General features: G+C 26.6%; 1 protein-coding gene and 1 long non-coding RNA gene across 2 annotated transcripts in view; one reads left to right on the forward strand and one right to left on the reverse strand.

Moving 5' to 3' along the window:
- The window catches only part of LOC126356081 (uncharacterized), a 57,645-nt gene that overhangs the window by 2,328 nt on the left and 41,725 nt on the right, over nt 1-13,592 (reverse strand). The window lies entirely within an intron of this gene.
- LOC126356076 (NADH-ubiquinone oxidoreductase chain 5-like) lies at nt 3,683-4,604 on the forward strand. The gene has a single exon (XM_050006777.1). It carries the CDS (start codon nt 4,242-4,244, stop codon nt 4,590-4,592), a length of 351 nt encoding a protein of 116 aa, XP_049862734.1. The 5' UTR covers nt 3,683-4,241; the 3' UTR covers nt 4,593-4,604.

The raw sequence follows: 13,592 nt of genomic DNA on the forward strand, positions 1-13,592 counted from the left end.
TCATGCGTTTGCGACATGGACATTAATTAAGAAATATGTGAAGTAAATAATTGTTAAGATTTGACCTGTTATAATATAAGGTTCTTCAACAGGTCGTTTACCAATTCACGTTAGTAAGCATACAACAACTACTATAATTCAGAATAAAATTTGATTAATAGGGTAAAATTGAATGCCTCGGAATGGTGTTTTATTATAAAATGGTAAAATTATTAAGATTCTAATTGATAAAAATAATGCAGTAACACCTCCTAACTTATTAGGGATAGATCGTAGAATTGCATATGCAAATAGGAAATATCATTCTGGTTGAATGTGAACTGGTGTTACTAATGGATTGGCAGGTACAAAGGTATCTGGATCTCCTAATAGGTAAGGATTAATTAAACATAGTATAATTAATAATGATGTTATTATTACAAATGTAATAGAATCCTTAAATGTAAAGTATGGATGGAATGGAATTTTTTCAATATCTCCATTTAGTCCAAGAGGATTATTAGATCCTGTTTGGTGAAGAAAAAATAAATGAATTGCTGCTATAGCAGCAATAATAAATGGTAATACAAAATGGAATGTGAAGAATCGATTTAATGTTGCATTATCAACAGCGAATCCTCCTCATACTCATTGGACTAAATCTGTTCCTAAGTATGGGATTGCTGATAATAAATTAGTAATTACTGTTGCACCTCAAAAAGATATTTGGCCTCAGGGTAAGACATATCCTATAAATGCAGTTGCTATAACCAAAAATAAAATCACTGTACCAATTATTCAGGTATGTATATATATATAAGATCCATAGTAAATTCCCTGTCCTACATGTAAGTAAATACAAATAAAAAATATAGATGCTCCATTTGCGTGTAAGGTTCGGATAATTCAACCATTATTTACGTCTCGGCAGATGTGTACTACACTACTGAATGCTATTTCAATATTTGATGTATAATGTATAGCTAAAAATAGTCCAGTTACGATTTGAATTACCAAACATAACCCTAATAGGGATCCAAAATTTCATCAAAATGAAATATTTGTTGGGGCAGGTAAGTCAATTAAAGAGTTATTAATAATTTTAATTAAAGGATGTCTTAATCGTAAGGGTTTATTCATTAGTAATTATCTTATTTTACGAATAGGTCCCTGATTAATATTGGTGATTTTAACAACTGCTAGTAGTGCTAAAAATAAATAAATTATTATTATTATTGTAATAATGAATGTTGGTCTATTATATAATTTTTCTAAAGATATTGTTATTTCTTGATAATTGATTGAATTATCAATATTTATAGTTTTGGTGTTTTTGAAAAAGTCTATAAATATAGATATATCTAGAATAATTAATATTAATATGATAAATACTCACATTATTAATATAATAATTATAGTGATTGATTTAGGCTGAAATATTTCGTTTTGCAATTCTTGTAATGTAAATAAATAATACTAGTATACCACCAAGAAATGTTAAAAATAAAATATATGATAATCAATATCTTTCTATTATTGTTCCTGTTATTAATCCAACTAGGAAGGTTTGAAGGATAATAAAAAGCATTATTGATATTGGGTGTCTTAATTTAATAAAATTAATATTTATTACATTTGATAATGATATAATTATTATTTTGATCATTTCAGGGGTTAGTTTATTTAAAATACCGGTTTTGGGGACCGATGATGGAAGCTTTTCCACCTCTGAAGTTTTAAAAGTGGGGGCTGGACTTATTTCCGGTTTACAAGACCGGCGTTTTTTTTAAACTATTAAAACTAATGTTTATATTCTCTATTTTTACTTCTTTATTGATTTATTTTGCTGGTGTTTATGTTTTTTCTTCTAAACGTAAACATTTATTAATGGTTCTATATAGAATATATTGTTCTTTCTTTATTTATGTTAGTTATTGTTTTTCTTATTGAGTTTGATTATGATTATTTTTTTCCTGTTATTTTTTTAGTTTTTTCTGTTTGTGAGGGTGCTTTAGGTCTTTCTATTTTAGTTTCAATAATTCGTTCTCATGGTAATGATTTTTTAATTCTTTTGGTTTATCTTTATGTTAAAGTATTTATTTATAACTATTTTTTTGATCCCTCTTTGTTTATTAAATAATTGTTGATGGTTGGTTCATTCTTTAATGTTTCTGTCGGGTTTTGTTTTTATAATTTGTGTTTATTCATATGCTGATTTGAATATAATTAGATATTATTTTGGTATTGATTATTTTTCTTTTAGTTTAATTTTACTTAGTTTTTGGATTTGTTCTTTAATAATCACTGCTAGAGGTTCAGTTTATTTAAGTTCATATCATTCTAATTTTTTTGTTTTTATGGTTTTGATTTTAATAATTATGCTTTATTGTTCATTTGCTAGATTAAGTCTTCTTTCTTTTTATATTTTTTTTGAGGCTAGATTAGTTCCTACTTTACTTTTAATTTTGGGTTGGGGTTATCAACCTGAGCGTTTGCAGACTGGTGTTTATTTAATTTTTTATACTTTGGTTGCTAGATTACCTTTATTATTAGTTTCATTTAAGGTTTATGATTTTTCTAATACTTTATATTTTCCTTTATTGGTTGATTTTGGTTCTTATTATTTTATGTTTTATGTATTTATAATTTTGGCTTTTTTAGTTAAGATACCTATGTTTTTGGTTCATTTATGACTTCCTAAGGCTCATGTAGAGGCCCCTATTTCAGGTAGAATAATTCTTGCTGGTGTTTTATTAAAGTTAGGTGGTTATGGTATTTTTCGTGTTATAAAGGTTATTTCTTATTTGGGTTTAAAGTTTAATTATTTTTGATTGTCTTTAGGTTTATCTGGGGGTGTTATTGTAAGATTTATTTGTTTTCGTCAGGTTGATTTAAAGTCTTTAATTGCATATTCTTCTGTTGCTCATATAAGAATGGTTATTGGTGGATTGATGACTATGAATTGATGAGGTTGTGTAGGTTCTCTTTCTCTAATGGTTGGTCATGGTTTATGTTCTTCTGGTTTATTTTGTTTATCTAATATTATTTTGAACGTTTAGGTAGACGAAGATTATTAATTAACAAGGGTATAATTAATTTGATGCCAAGAATGGCTTTATGATAATTTCTTTTAAGATCATCAAATATGGCTGCTCCTCCTTCTTTAAATTTGGTAGGTGAAATTAGATTATTAAATAGAATTATATCTTGATCTTCTTTTAGATTCTTTGCTTTGATTTTTTTATCTTTTTTTAGAGCTGTTTATACTTTGTATATATATTCTTATTCTTAGCATGGGAATTATTATTCTGGTGTTTATACTTGTTCTCTTGGTTATTTTCGTGAATATCATCTTTTACTTTTACATTGATTGCCTTTAAATATTCTCTGTTTAAAGGGTGAATATTTCTTTGTTTAGTTTGCTTAAGTATTTTAATTAAAAATATTGTTTTGTGGAATCAATGATATGAAGTTTTTCATCTTAGGCCGTGAATTTATTTTCTATTTGTTCTTTGAGTTTTTTTTCTTTGTTTATTTCGAGAACTATAATTTTTATTTTAGGTATTTATTATTTAATAATTGATTATAGAGTTTTTGTTGAGTGAGAGATTTTCAATTTAAATGGTTCTATAGTTGTTATAACTTTAATTTTGGATTGAATATCTCTTATTTTTATATCTTTTGTTATATATATTTCTTCTTTGGTTATTTATTATAGAGAGGATTATATATCTGGTGAAAAGAATATAAATCGTTTTATTATTATTGTTTTAATATTTATTATTTCTATAGGTTTTTTAATTATTAGTCCTAATTTAATTAGAATTTTATTAGGTTGAGATGGTTTAGGTTTAGTTTCTTATTGTTTAGTTATTTATTATCAAAATGTAAAATCTTATAGTGCTGGTATATTAACTGCACTTTCTAATCGTATTGGTGATGTTGCTATTTTAATTTCTATTGCATGAATGTTAAATTTTGGTGGTTGAAATTATATTTATTATTATGATTTTATTTCTAATTCTTTTGAAATAAAGCTCATTACTATATTAATTGTTTTAGCAGCTATAACTAAGAGAGCTCAGATTCCTTTCTCTTCATGACTTCCTGCTGCTATAGCAGCTCCTACTCCTGTTTCTGCTTTAGTTCATTCTTCTACTCTTGTTACTGTTGGTGTTTATTTATTAATTCGTTTTAGACCAATATTGGATACTTATAATTGTGGTTGATTTTTACTTTTAATTGGTTGTATAACTATATTTATGGCTGGATTGGGCGCTAATTTTGAGTTTGATTTAAAGAAGATTATTGCTCTTTCTACTTTAAGACAACTTGGTTTATTAATAAGAATTTTGGCTATAGGTTATCCAAAGCTTGCATTTTTTCATTTATTGGCTCATGCTTTATTTAAGGCATTATTATTTATATGTGCAGGTTCAATAATTCATAATTTGAAGGATTCTCAGGATATTCGTTTTATAGGATCAATTGTTAATTTCATTCCTTTAACTTCAGTTTGTTTTAATGTTTCTAGTTTATCTTTGTGTGGAATACCTTTTTTAGCGGGATTTTATTCAAAGGATTTAATTCTTGAGATGGTTTGTTTAAGATGAATTAATTGTTTAATTTTTTTCTTTATTTTTTTTCTACTGGTTTAACTGCTTCTTATTCTTTTCGTTTGTTTTATTATTCAATATCTGGTGATAATAATTTTTATTCTAGATTTTCTTTTGATGATAAGGGGTATTATATTTCATTTGGAATAATTGGTCTATTGTTTGTTGCTGTTTTTGGTGGTAGTCTTTTATCTTGATTAATTTTTCCTATTCCTCATGTGATTGCTTTACCTTATTATTTAAAGTTTTTAACTATTACAGTTGTTATTTTAGGTGCTTATTTAGGTTATCTTATTTCTAATTTTGATTTTTCTCATAATTAATTTTCTTTAAGTATACTTTCTTTTGTTAGATTTGCTGGTTCTATATGATTTATACCTTTTCTTTCAACTAAGTTTATTAGATATATTCCTTTAAAAATAGGTTATTATTCATCTAAGTCATTTGATTATGGTTGAGGTGAATTACTTGGTGGTCAAGGTTTATATAGATTATTTATTTATTTAATTGGTTATATTCAAGGTTGATATGATTCTAATTTCAAGATTTATCTTTTAACTTTTATTTTTTGAATATTTATTTTGGTAATATTGTTTTTCGTTTACTTAAATAGCTTATAATTAGAGCGTGACACTGAAGATGTTAAGGAAGTATTTTTACTTTTAAGTATTTATAAATATAGATATATTATTTTTACAGTGAAAATGTAATGTTTTATTTAAACTATATAAATTCTAGAAATGTTAACGGAGTTTAACCGCTAATATAAAAAGTTAGCAGCTTTCATATTGGCTTTACATTTCCTTAATTGGAACTATTATAATTCAATTATATTATTAACAGTAATACGCCTCTTTTTGGCTTCAATTAATAAGAATAAGGGTAGTACATACCAATCTTCCAGGTCGAAACTGACTGCAATATTTCGCTTCTTATTCTATTTAAGGTTGATTGATAATATCAATACTTTTTGAATGCAACCCAAATGTTATATTTAACTACAACCCTTTATTCTGCTCATTGTAATGCTCCTTGGTTTCATTCATGGTATAGTCCTCCTAATAGAACTAGAATAAAAAATATTGTTGATACTGTTCAGATTATAATGTCTGAAGTTTTAAAAATAATTACAATTGGTAGAATTAGTGCAATTTCTACATCGAAAATTAAAAAGATTACTGCGATTAGGAAGAATCGTATTGAGAATGGTATTCGTGCTGATCTTTTTGGATCAAACCCACATTCAAATGGTGATCTTTTTTCTCGATCATTAATTAATTTTTTTGATAGTGTTGTTGCCAGGATTATAACAATTATTGGAATAATAAATCTAATTAAAACTCTTGTTGATAGAATTAGAATTGTTTTTCTTGATTTATATCAAGCTTTCTGATTGGAAGTCAAATGTACTATTTATACTAGAAAAACAATTATCTACCTCATCAATAAATAGAGATATATAAGAATAATCATACTACGTCTACGAAGTGTCAGTATCATGCTGCTGCTTCAAATCCAAAGTGATGTCTTGGTGAAAATTGATTTATTGAGTGTCGAAGTAGACATGTTGATAAAAAGATTGTTCCAATAATTACGTGTAAACCATGGAATCCTGTTGCAACAAAGAATGTTGATCCATAAACTGCATCTGCAATGGTAAAAGGTGCTTCTCAATATTCATATGCTTGAAGTATTGTAAAGTATAGTCCTAATAACACTGTGAAGAATAATCCTTGTAGTGCTTGAGTATGATTAGATTCCATTAAACTATGATGTGCTCATGTTACTGTTACTCCTGATGCTAAAAGAATAGCTGTATTAAGTAATGGAATTTGTATAGGGTTAAAGGGTTGAATTCCTATTGGAGGTCATAGTATTCCTAGTTCAATTGTTGGTGCTAATCTTCTTCTAAAGAATGCTCAAAAAAAAGAAACGAAAAATAATACCTCTGATGCAATAAATAAAATTATTCCTCATCGTAATCCAATTGATACAAATCCTGTATGTAATCCTTGATATGTTCCTTCTCGTACTACATCTCGTCATCATTGAATTATAGTTAGTAGGGTAATTCCAAATCCAATTATGAATAAGTTAATATTAAATAGGTGGAATCATTTTGCTAGTCCTGATACTAGGACTATTGCTCCAATTGCTCCTGTTAATGGTCAAGGTCTATAGTCTACTAAGTGGAATGGGTGGTTTGAGTGAGTTGTTAACATAGGTTTAATATACTTCTCTAGAATATAGAGTTCTTAGAATTGAGAAAACATAGGCTTGAATTATTGCTACTGCTGATTCTAGAATTAATAGAAGTATTTGTCCAATAATTAGTAATGAGATTAAGTTTATTGCTATAGATGGTCCTGTGTTTCCTAATAAGGTTAATAATAAGTGTCCTGCAATTATATTTGCTGCCAACCGTACTGCTAATGTACCTGGTCGAATAACATTACTAATTGTTTCAATTAGTACTATAAATGATATGAATGCAGGCGGTGTACCTTGTGGTACAAGGTGTGTAAATATATGATTAGTATGGTTAATTCATCCAAATAATATAAATCTTAGCCATATAGGTAGGGCAATTGCAAATGTTAATGCTAAATGTCTTGTTCTAGTAAAAATATAAGGGAATAATCCTATGAAATTGTTAAATAATATTATAATAAAAATTGAGATGAAAATGAATGTTGTTCCATTAAATGATTTTGGTCCAAGAAATGTGTTAAATTCATTATGTAAGGTTAAATTTAGTTTATTTCAGATAATGTTAATTCATGATGGTGTAAGTCAAAATAGTGATGGGATTAATAATAGTCCTAGAAATGTTCTAGTTCAATTTAATGATAAATTAAAGATGTTAGTTGATGGGTCAAATGTTGAGAATAGATTTGTTATCATTTTCAATTTAAGTTTTTTATTTCAATTGTTCCTTATTCTGCTCTTTTAATAAGGTTAGGTTTAAATGAGAAGAAGTTTATTTGATTAAACAAGATTAATGTAGCTGAAAATATAATGAATAGTGAGAATCATATAAGAGGGGATATTTGAGGGATTTGGATATAATTTCCCCATCAGAAGTAGTCGTTAATTTACTATTATATGGTTTAAGAGACCGTTACTTACTTTCAGTCATCTGATGAATTTCAAGGTGTACTAATTTTTTTAGTTACTTTAGATTGACACTCTAATGTTATTTATTTTAACTAACTCCTTAAATTATCTTAGATAATCACTTAATAAATAAATTTACTGAAGTTCTTTCAATTACAATTGGTATAAATCTGTGGTTTGCTCCACAGATTTCTGAGCATTGTCCAAAGAATAATCCAGGTCGATTTATTGTGAATGTTCCTTGATTTAACCGACCTGGCGTTGCATCAATTTTAACCCCTAATGCAGGAACTGCTCATGAGTGTAGAACATCTGATGCTCTTGTTAATACTCGTACTTCTGTATTTATTGGTAGGATTGTTCGGTTATCTACATCTAGTAGTCGGAATCCATCATTTTCTAGGTCTTGTTCTGGTGTTATATAAGTGTCAAATTCTACGTCTATGAAGTCTGAATATTCATATCTTCAATATCATTGTCGTCCAATGGTTTTAATTGTAATTATTGGATCTACTGAATCATCAAGTAAATATAATAGTCGTAATGATGGAAGGGCAATAAAAATTAATGTAATTGCTGGTAAAGCTGTTCAGATTGTTTCAATTAAATGTCCATGAAGTATATTACGGTTAGTATAGGCAATAAATAATATATAACTTAGGGCATAACCTACAATTACTGTAATTAATAATAATACGACCATAGTATGATCATGAAAGAATGATAATTGCTCCATTAATGGTGAAGCTCCATCTTGAAGAGATAAATTTGATCATGTTGCCATTAATAAATATTTTCTAATAAAAGGTCAAACCTTTATTTGTAGAGCTTAAATCTACTGCACTAATCTGCCATATTAGAATCTAGAGATTAATGGTAATTCTGAGTAACTATGTTCTGCAGGAGGGTTATTTTGTAGTCATTCTGTTGATCTTCTTATGTTAGCTCTAAATATAATTGCTCGGTTTGTAATCATTCTTTCTCATATAATTACAATGAATATAATGATTCCTACAATAGAAATTGTAGACCCAATTCTTGATACTACGTTTCATGATGTATATGCGTCTGGGTAGTCAGAGTATCGTCGAGGTATTCCTGCTAATCCTAGGAAGTGTTGAGGAAAAAATGTTAAATTTACTTAATGAATATAATTGTAAATTGGATTTTTAATCATGTATTATTTATAGTTAATCCTGTAAATAGTGGATATCATTGAATGACACCTCCTATAATTGCAAATACTGCTCCTATAGATAATACATAATGAAAGTGGGCTACTACATAATATGTATCATGTAATACAATATCAAGTGATGAATTTGCTAATACTAATCCTGTTAATCCACCAATTGTAAATAGGAAAATAAATCCTAGAGCTCATAATAATGGTGGATTGAACTTGAATTTAGTTCCATATAATGTAGCTAATCGTCTAAATACCTTAATTCCTGTAGGTACAGCAATAATTATTGTTGCTGATGTAAAATATGCTCGTGTGTCAACATCCATTCCTACTGTAAATATATGATGTGCTCATACAATAAATCCTATTAGTCCAATTGATAGTATAGCATAAATTATACCTAATGTTCCAAATGATTCAATTTTTCCTCTTTCTTGACATACAATATGTGAAATAATTCCGAACCCCGGTAGATTTAAAATATAAACTTCTGGGTGTCCAAAGAATCAAAATAGATGTTGATATAGAATTGGGTCACCCCCTCCTGTAGGGTCAAAGAATGATGTATTTAAATTTCGATCTGTTAATAATATAGTAATAGCTCCTGCTAAAACTGGAAGTGAAAGAAGGAGAAGTAATGCTGTAATAGCTACAGATCATACAAATAAAGGTGTTTGATCTAAAGTTATACTTTCTGATCGTATATTAATTGCTGTTGTAATGAAATTCACTGCACCAAGAATAGATGATACACCTGCTAAGTGCAGTGAAAAAATAGCTAGATCTACAGATGCACCCCCGTGTGCAATAGCTCCTGCTAGAGGAGGGTAAACTGTTCATCCTGTACCAGCACCATTATCTACTATAGAAGATGTAAGAAGAAGGGTTAGTGAAGGTGGTAGTAATCAAAAACTTATATTATTTATTCGTGGAAATGCTATATCTGGTGCACCAATTATTAGTGGAACAAGTCAATTACCAAATCCACCAATTATAATAGGTATTACTATAAAGAAAATTATTACGAATGCGTGAGCTGTAATAATAACATTATAAATCTGGTCATCCCCAATTAGAGATCCGGGTTGGCCAAGTTCAGCACGAATAAGTATTCTTATTGATGTTCCTACTATTCCTGCTCATGCTCCAAATATGAAGTATAAAGTACCAATGTCCTTATGGTTTGTTGAGAATAATCATTTTTGCGGTAAGATGGCTGAATTTTAGGTGGTAGACTGTAAATCTACTTATGAGATGTTTTCTCTCTTATCATATTTAGGTCTTATATTCAATTATGATTCTAGACTGCAATTCTAGAGGTGTAAAATTTTACTAAGGCCTAAAAGATTATTCTTTTAATTATAACTTTGAAGGTTATTAGTTTGATTAACTTAAGTCCTTAGTATAATGAAATTAAGGTTGATGTTGAAATCAATCCTATTGTTGAAATTATTACTGTTATAGGAAGAATGATTCTTGATTTTTGGGACTTTATCTTTATAGATCACGAATTTTCTGTGTATGATATAATTAGAGCTGAGAATCTAATACGTATATAGTAGTAGAGTGTAATTGTAGTTAATACAACTATAATAGTTATAATAGTTGTTATATTGTTTTCTATTAATGATTGTATTACAATTCATTTTGGTAAGAATCCAAGGAATGGTGGTAGTCCACCTAAAGATAATAAAGATAAGAATATTATGAATTTAATTTCGGTTTTTATATTTCTGGCTGAATAAATTTGATTTATGAAAAATAAATTTATTTGCTTAAATAATAAAACTATAATTAATCTTAATAGTGAGTAAATAATGAAGTATAGTTCTCAGATGTTTTCTCTGACTGTTAATGATCTAATTATTCAACCTAGATGTCTGATTGATGAATATGCTAAAAGTTGTCGTAAGGATGTTTGATTTAAACCTCCTATTGCCCCAATAATAATTCTTAAGATAATAATTGTTCAAATAAAAGTTCTTAATTGAATACAATAAGATAAGACCATAATTGGGGCGATTTTTTGTCATGTTATTAATGTTAAACAATTATTTCATCTTGATGCTCCTATAACTTCTGGAAATCAGAAATGGAAAGGTGCAGCTCCAATCTTTAATAATAGTCTAGATCTAATTATTATTGATGGGATAAATTCTGTTTTCCATCCCATGGGATATTTTATTTGAATCAGCAAAATTGAAAATAATAATATTGTCGATGCTATTGCTTGGACAATAAAATATTTAATTGATGATTCATTTATTATTATATTTTTATTTCTTGTTAGGAGCGGAATAAATGAAAGTAAGTTGATCTCAAGTCCTATTCAAACCCCAAATCAGGAATTTGATGAAATGGACAGGATCGTTCCTATCATTAATGTTGATAGGAAGAGAAGTTTTGTAGAGTTGTTGGTCATTAAAAAGGAGAGGATTGATACCTCTATAAATGGGGTATGAACCCATTAGCTTGTTTAGCTTACCTTTTTACATTAAGGTGTATGATGCACGTTAGTTTTTGATACTAAAGGAGGTAGTTTAATTCTATCTTATGTAATTTTAATGAAGGTAATTTTATTTACTTTATTTACCCTATCAAGGTAACCCTTTAATCAGGCACTTCATTTATTTAATATATAAATCGAAAGTTTTTTTTGAAATTCTTTTATGTATTATTTTGTTTAATTAGGATTAATTTATACTGCTCATTTTATTTTTTATATATATATATATATATATATATAATAAATAATTTATATTAATATATTACATTTAATTGAAATTAAAGTATTATAAGTTCATCTTACCATTATCAATTGATTATTTTAATGCAATTATTTACCTAGGATTATAGCTACTTATGTTTTTAGCTTAAAATAGGTTATTATAATATAATATTTATAATAATATGTAATTTAATATTTAATATTATTATAATTGGATAAAATAAATAAAATTATTAATTTAAATATAAAATATTATAATTAATATAAATAATTATATTAATTATAATAATACAATTATGTAAATTATCTATAATTAGATTATTTAACTAATATATATGAAAGTTAACTTAATATAAAAAAAAGAATTCATATTAATAACATATTATATTAAATTACATAATTGTATAAAATATATTTATTATATTATTTAATCTTTCTTTATTTATTAGTGAAAAGAAAGATTAAATAAGAAAGAATATAATACATTTATTGCTATACATGTTCCATATTAATCTTTAATTATATATAATAGAGAAGTTGTTGTGGTCATACATAGGGGCGTTTCTTTTTTTTTTTTTTTTGTTAATGTTTGTGGTTTTTTTCTTTTTTTTTCTTTAAATATTTGAATCTTTTATTTTTTCCTGAATTAATAGATTTAAAATTTTCTTATTTTTTATTTTTAAAAGCTTTATTCTTGCTTGTTTATTCACTTTTTCTTTGTATTATATGTAAGTTTTGTTAGACTAAATGTTCTTTTTGCAGTAATTTGATTTAATTATCAAGTGATTTTGGATTTAGCAATTGATTTAGTATCGGCATAATTCGTGCCAGCAGCCGCGGTTATACGATTGATACAAGTGAATATTATTGGTTAAAACAGTTGTTTATATTATTAGGGTTGAAATATAAATTTGTAAGGTGAAATGTTAAAATTTATTTGTGGCCCTTTTTATGAATCTGTGAAATTTAAATAATAAACTAGGATTAGATACCCTATTATTTTAAATGTTAATTATATTTACCAGGGTACTATTAGTTAAGGTCTTTAAACCCAAAGAATTTGGCGGTATCTCATTCCATTCAGAGGAACCTACCCCATGATTGATAATACACGATTTACTCTACTTAATTTATTTGTTTGTATATCTCCGTTATCAGAGAATCTTTTTAGAGTTATAATTCTCAAGATTTATAATTATAAAATATTTCAAGTCAAGGTGCAGCTTATAGTTAAGAGGAGGTGGGTTACAACAGATTTTTGTTTATAACGGATTTGATAGTGAAATACTGTTAATGAAGGTGGATTTGATAGTAATTTAATTTATTTAATTTAACTGATATTGGCTCTGAGATGTGTACACATCGCCCGTCGCTCTCATTATTGATTATTCTATTTTATTTTAAAGTAGCTTCAATTTAGATGAGATAAGTCGTAACATATTAGATGTACTGGAAAGTGTATCTAGGAAGAGTTTAAAGATATAACTTATTAGTAAAGTGTTTCATTTACACTGAAAATTTTTCTGTGCAAATCAGGATATCTTGATTATTTATTTTATTATATTTATTTTTTGTTTATTTCATTATTTAATATAAATAATTTTATTGTATTTTTGTCTTAGTATATTTTATAGAATTGATTTTTTAAATTATAGTTTATTGGTAATGTAAGTGTTTTATGAAATAATATTTTAAATTTTTTTAAGTAGATTTTATTTATTGTACCTTTTGTATCAGGGTTTATCAAAATTTTAGTATTTATTTTACTTGTCTCGATTTGGGTTGATTTATAAATAATTTATAGTTAATGTATCATAATTATTATTAAATTATTTACAGAAATGAGATGTTAATCGTTTCCCAAGATATCTAGTTTCTTAAGAAAAAATTTAATTTTTTAAAGTTATTTGTTTTTATTTAATTTTTTAAGTAAAAATATTAACTTATTTATTCTTTAAGGGATAAG

Source organism: Schistocerca gregaria, chromosome 3 (genome assembly GCF_023897955.1).
Source record: "Schistocerca gregaria isolate iqSchGreg1 chromosome 3, iqSchGreg1.2, whole genome shotgun sequence".
NCBI classification, from domain to species: Eukaryota; Metazoa; Arthropoda; class Insecta; order Orthoptera; family Acrididae; genus Schistocerca; species Schistocerca gregaria.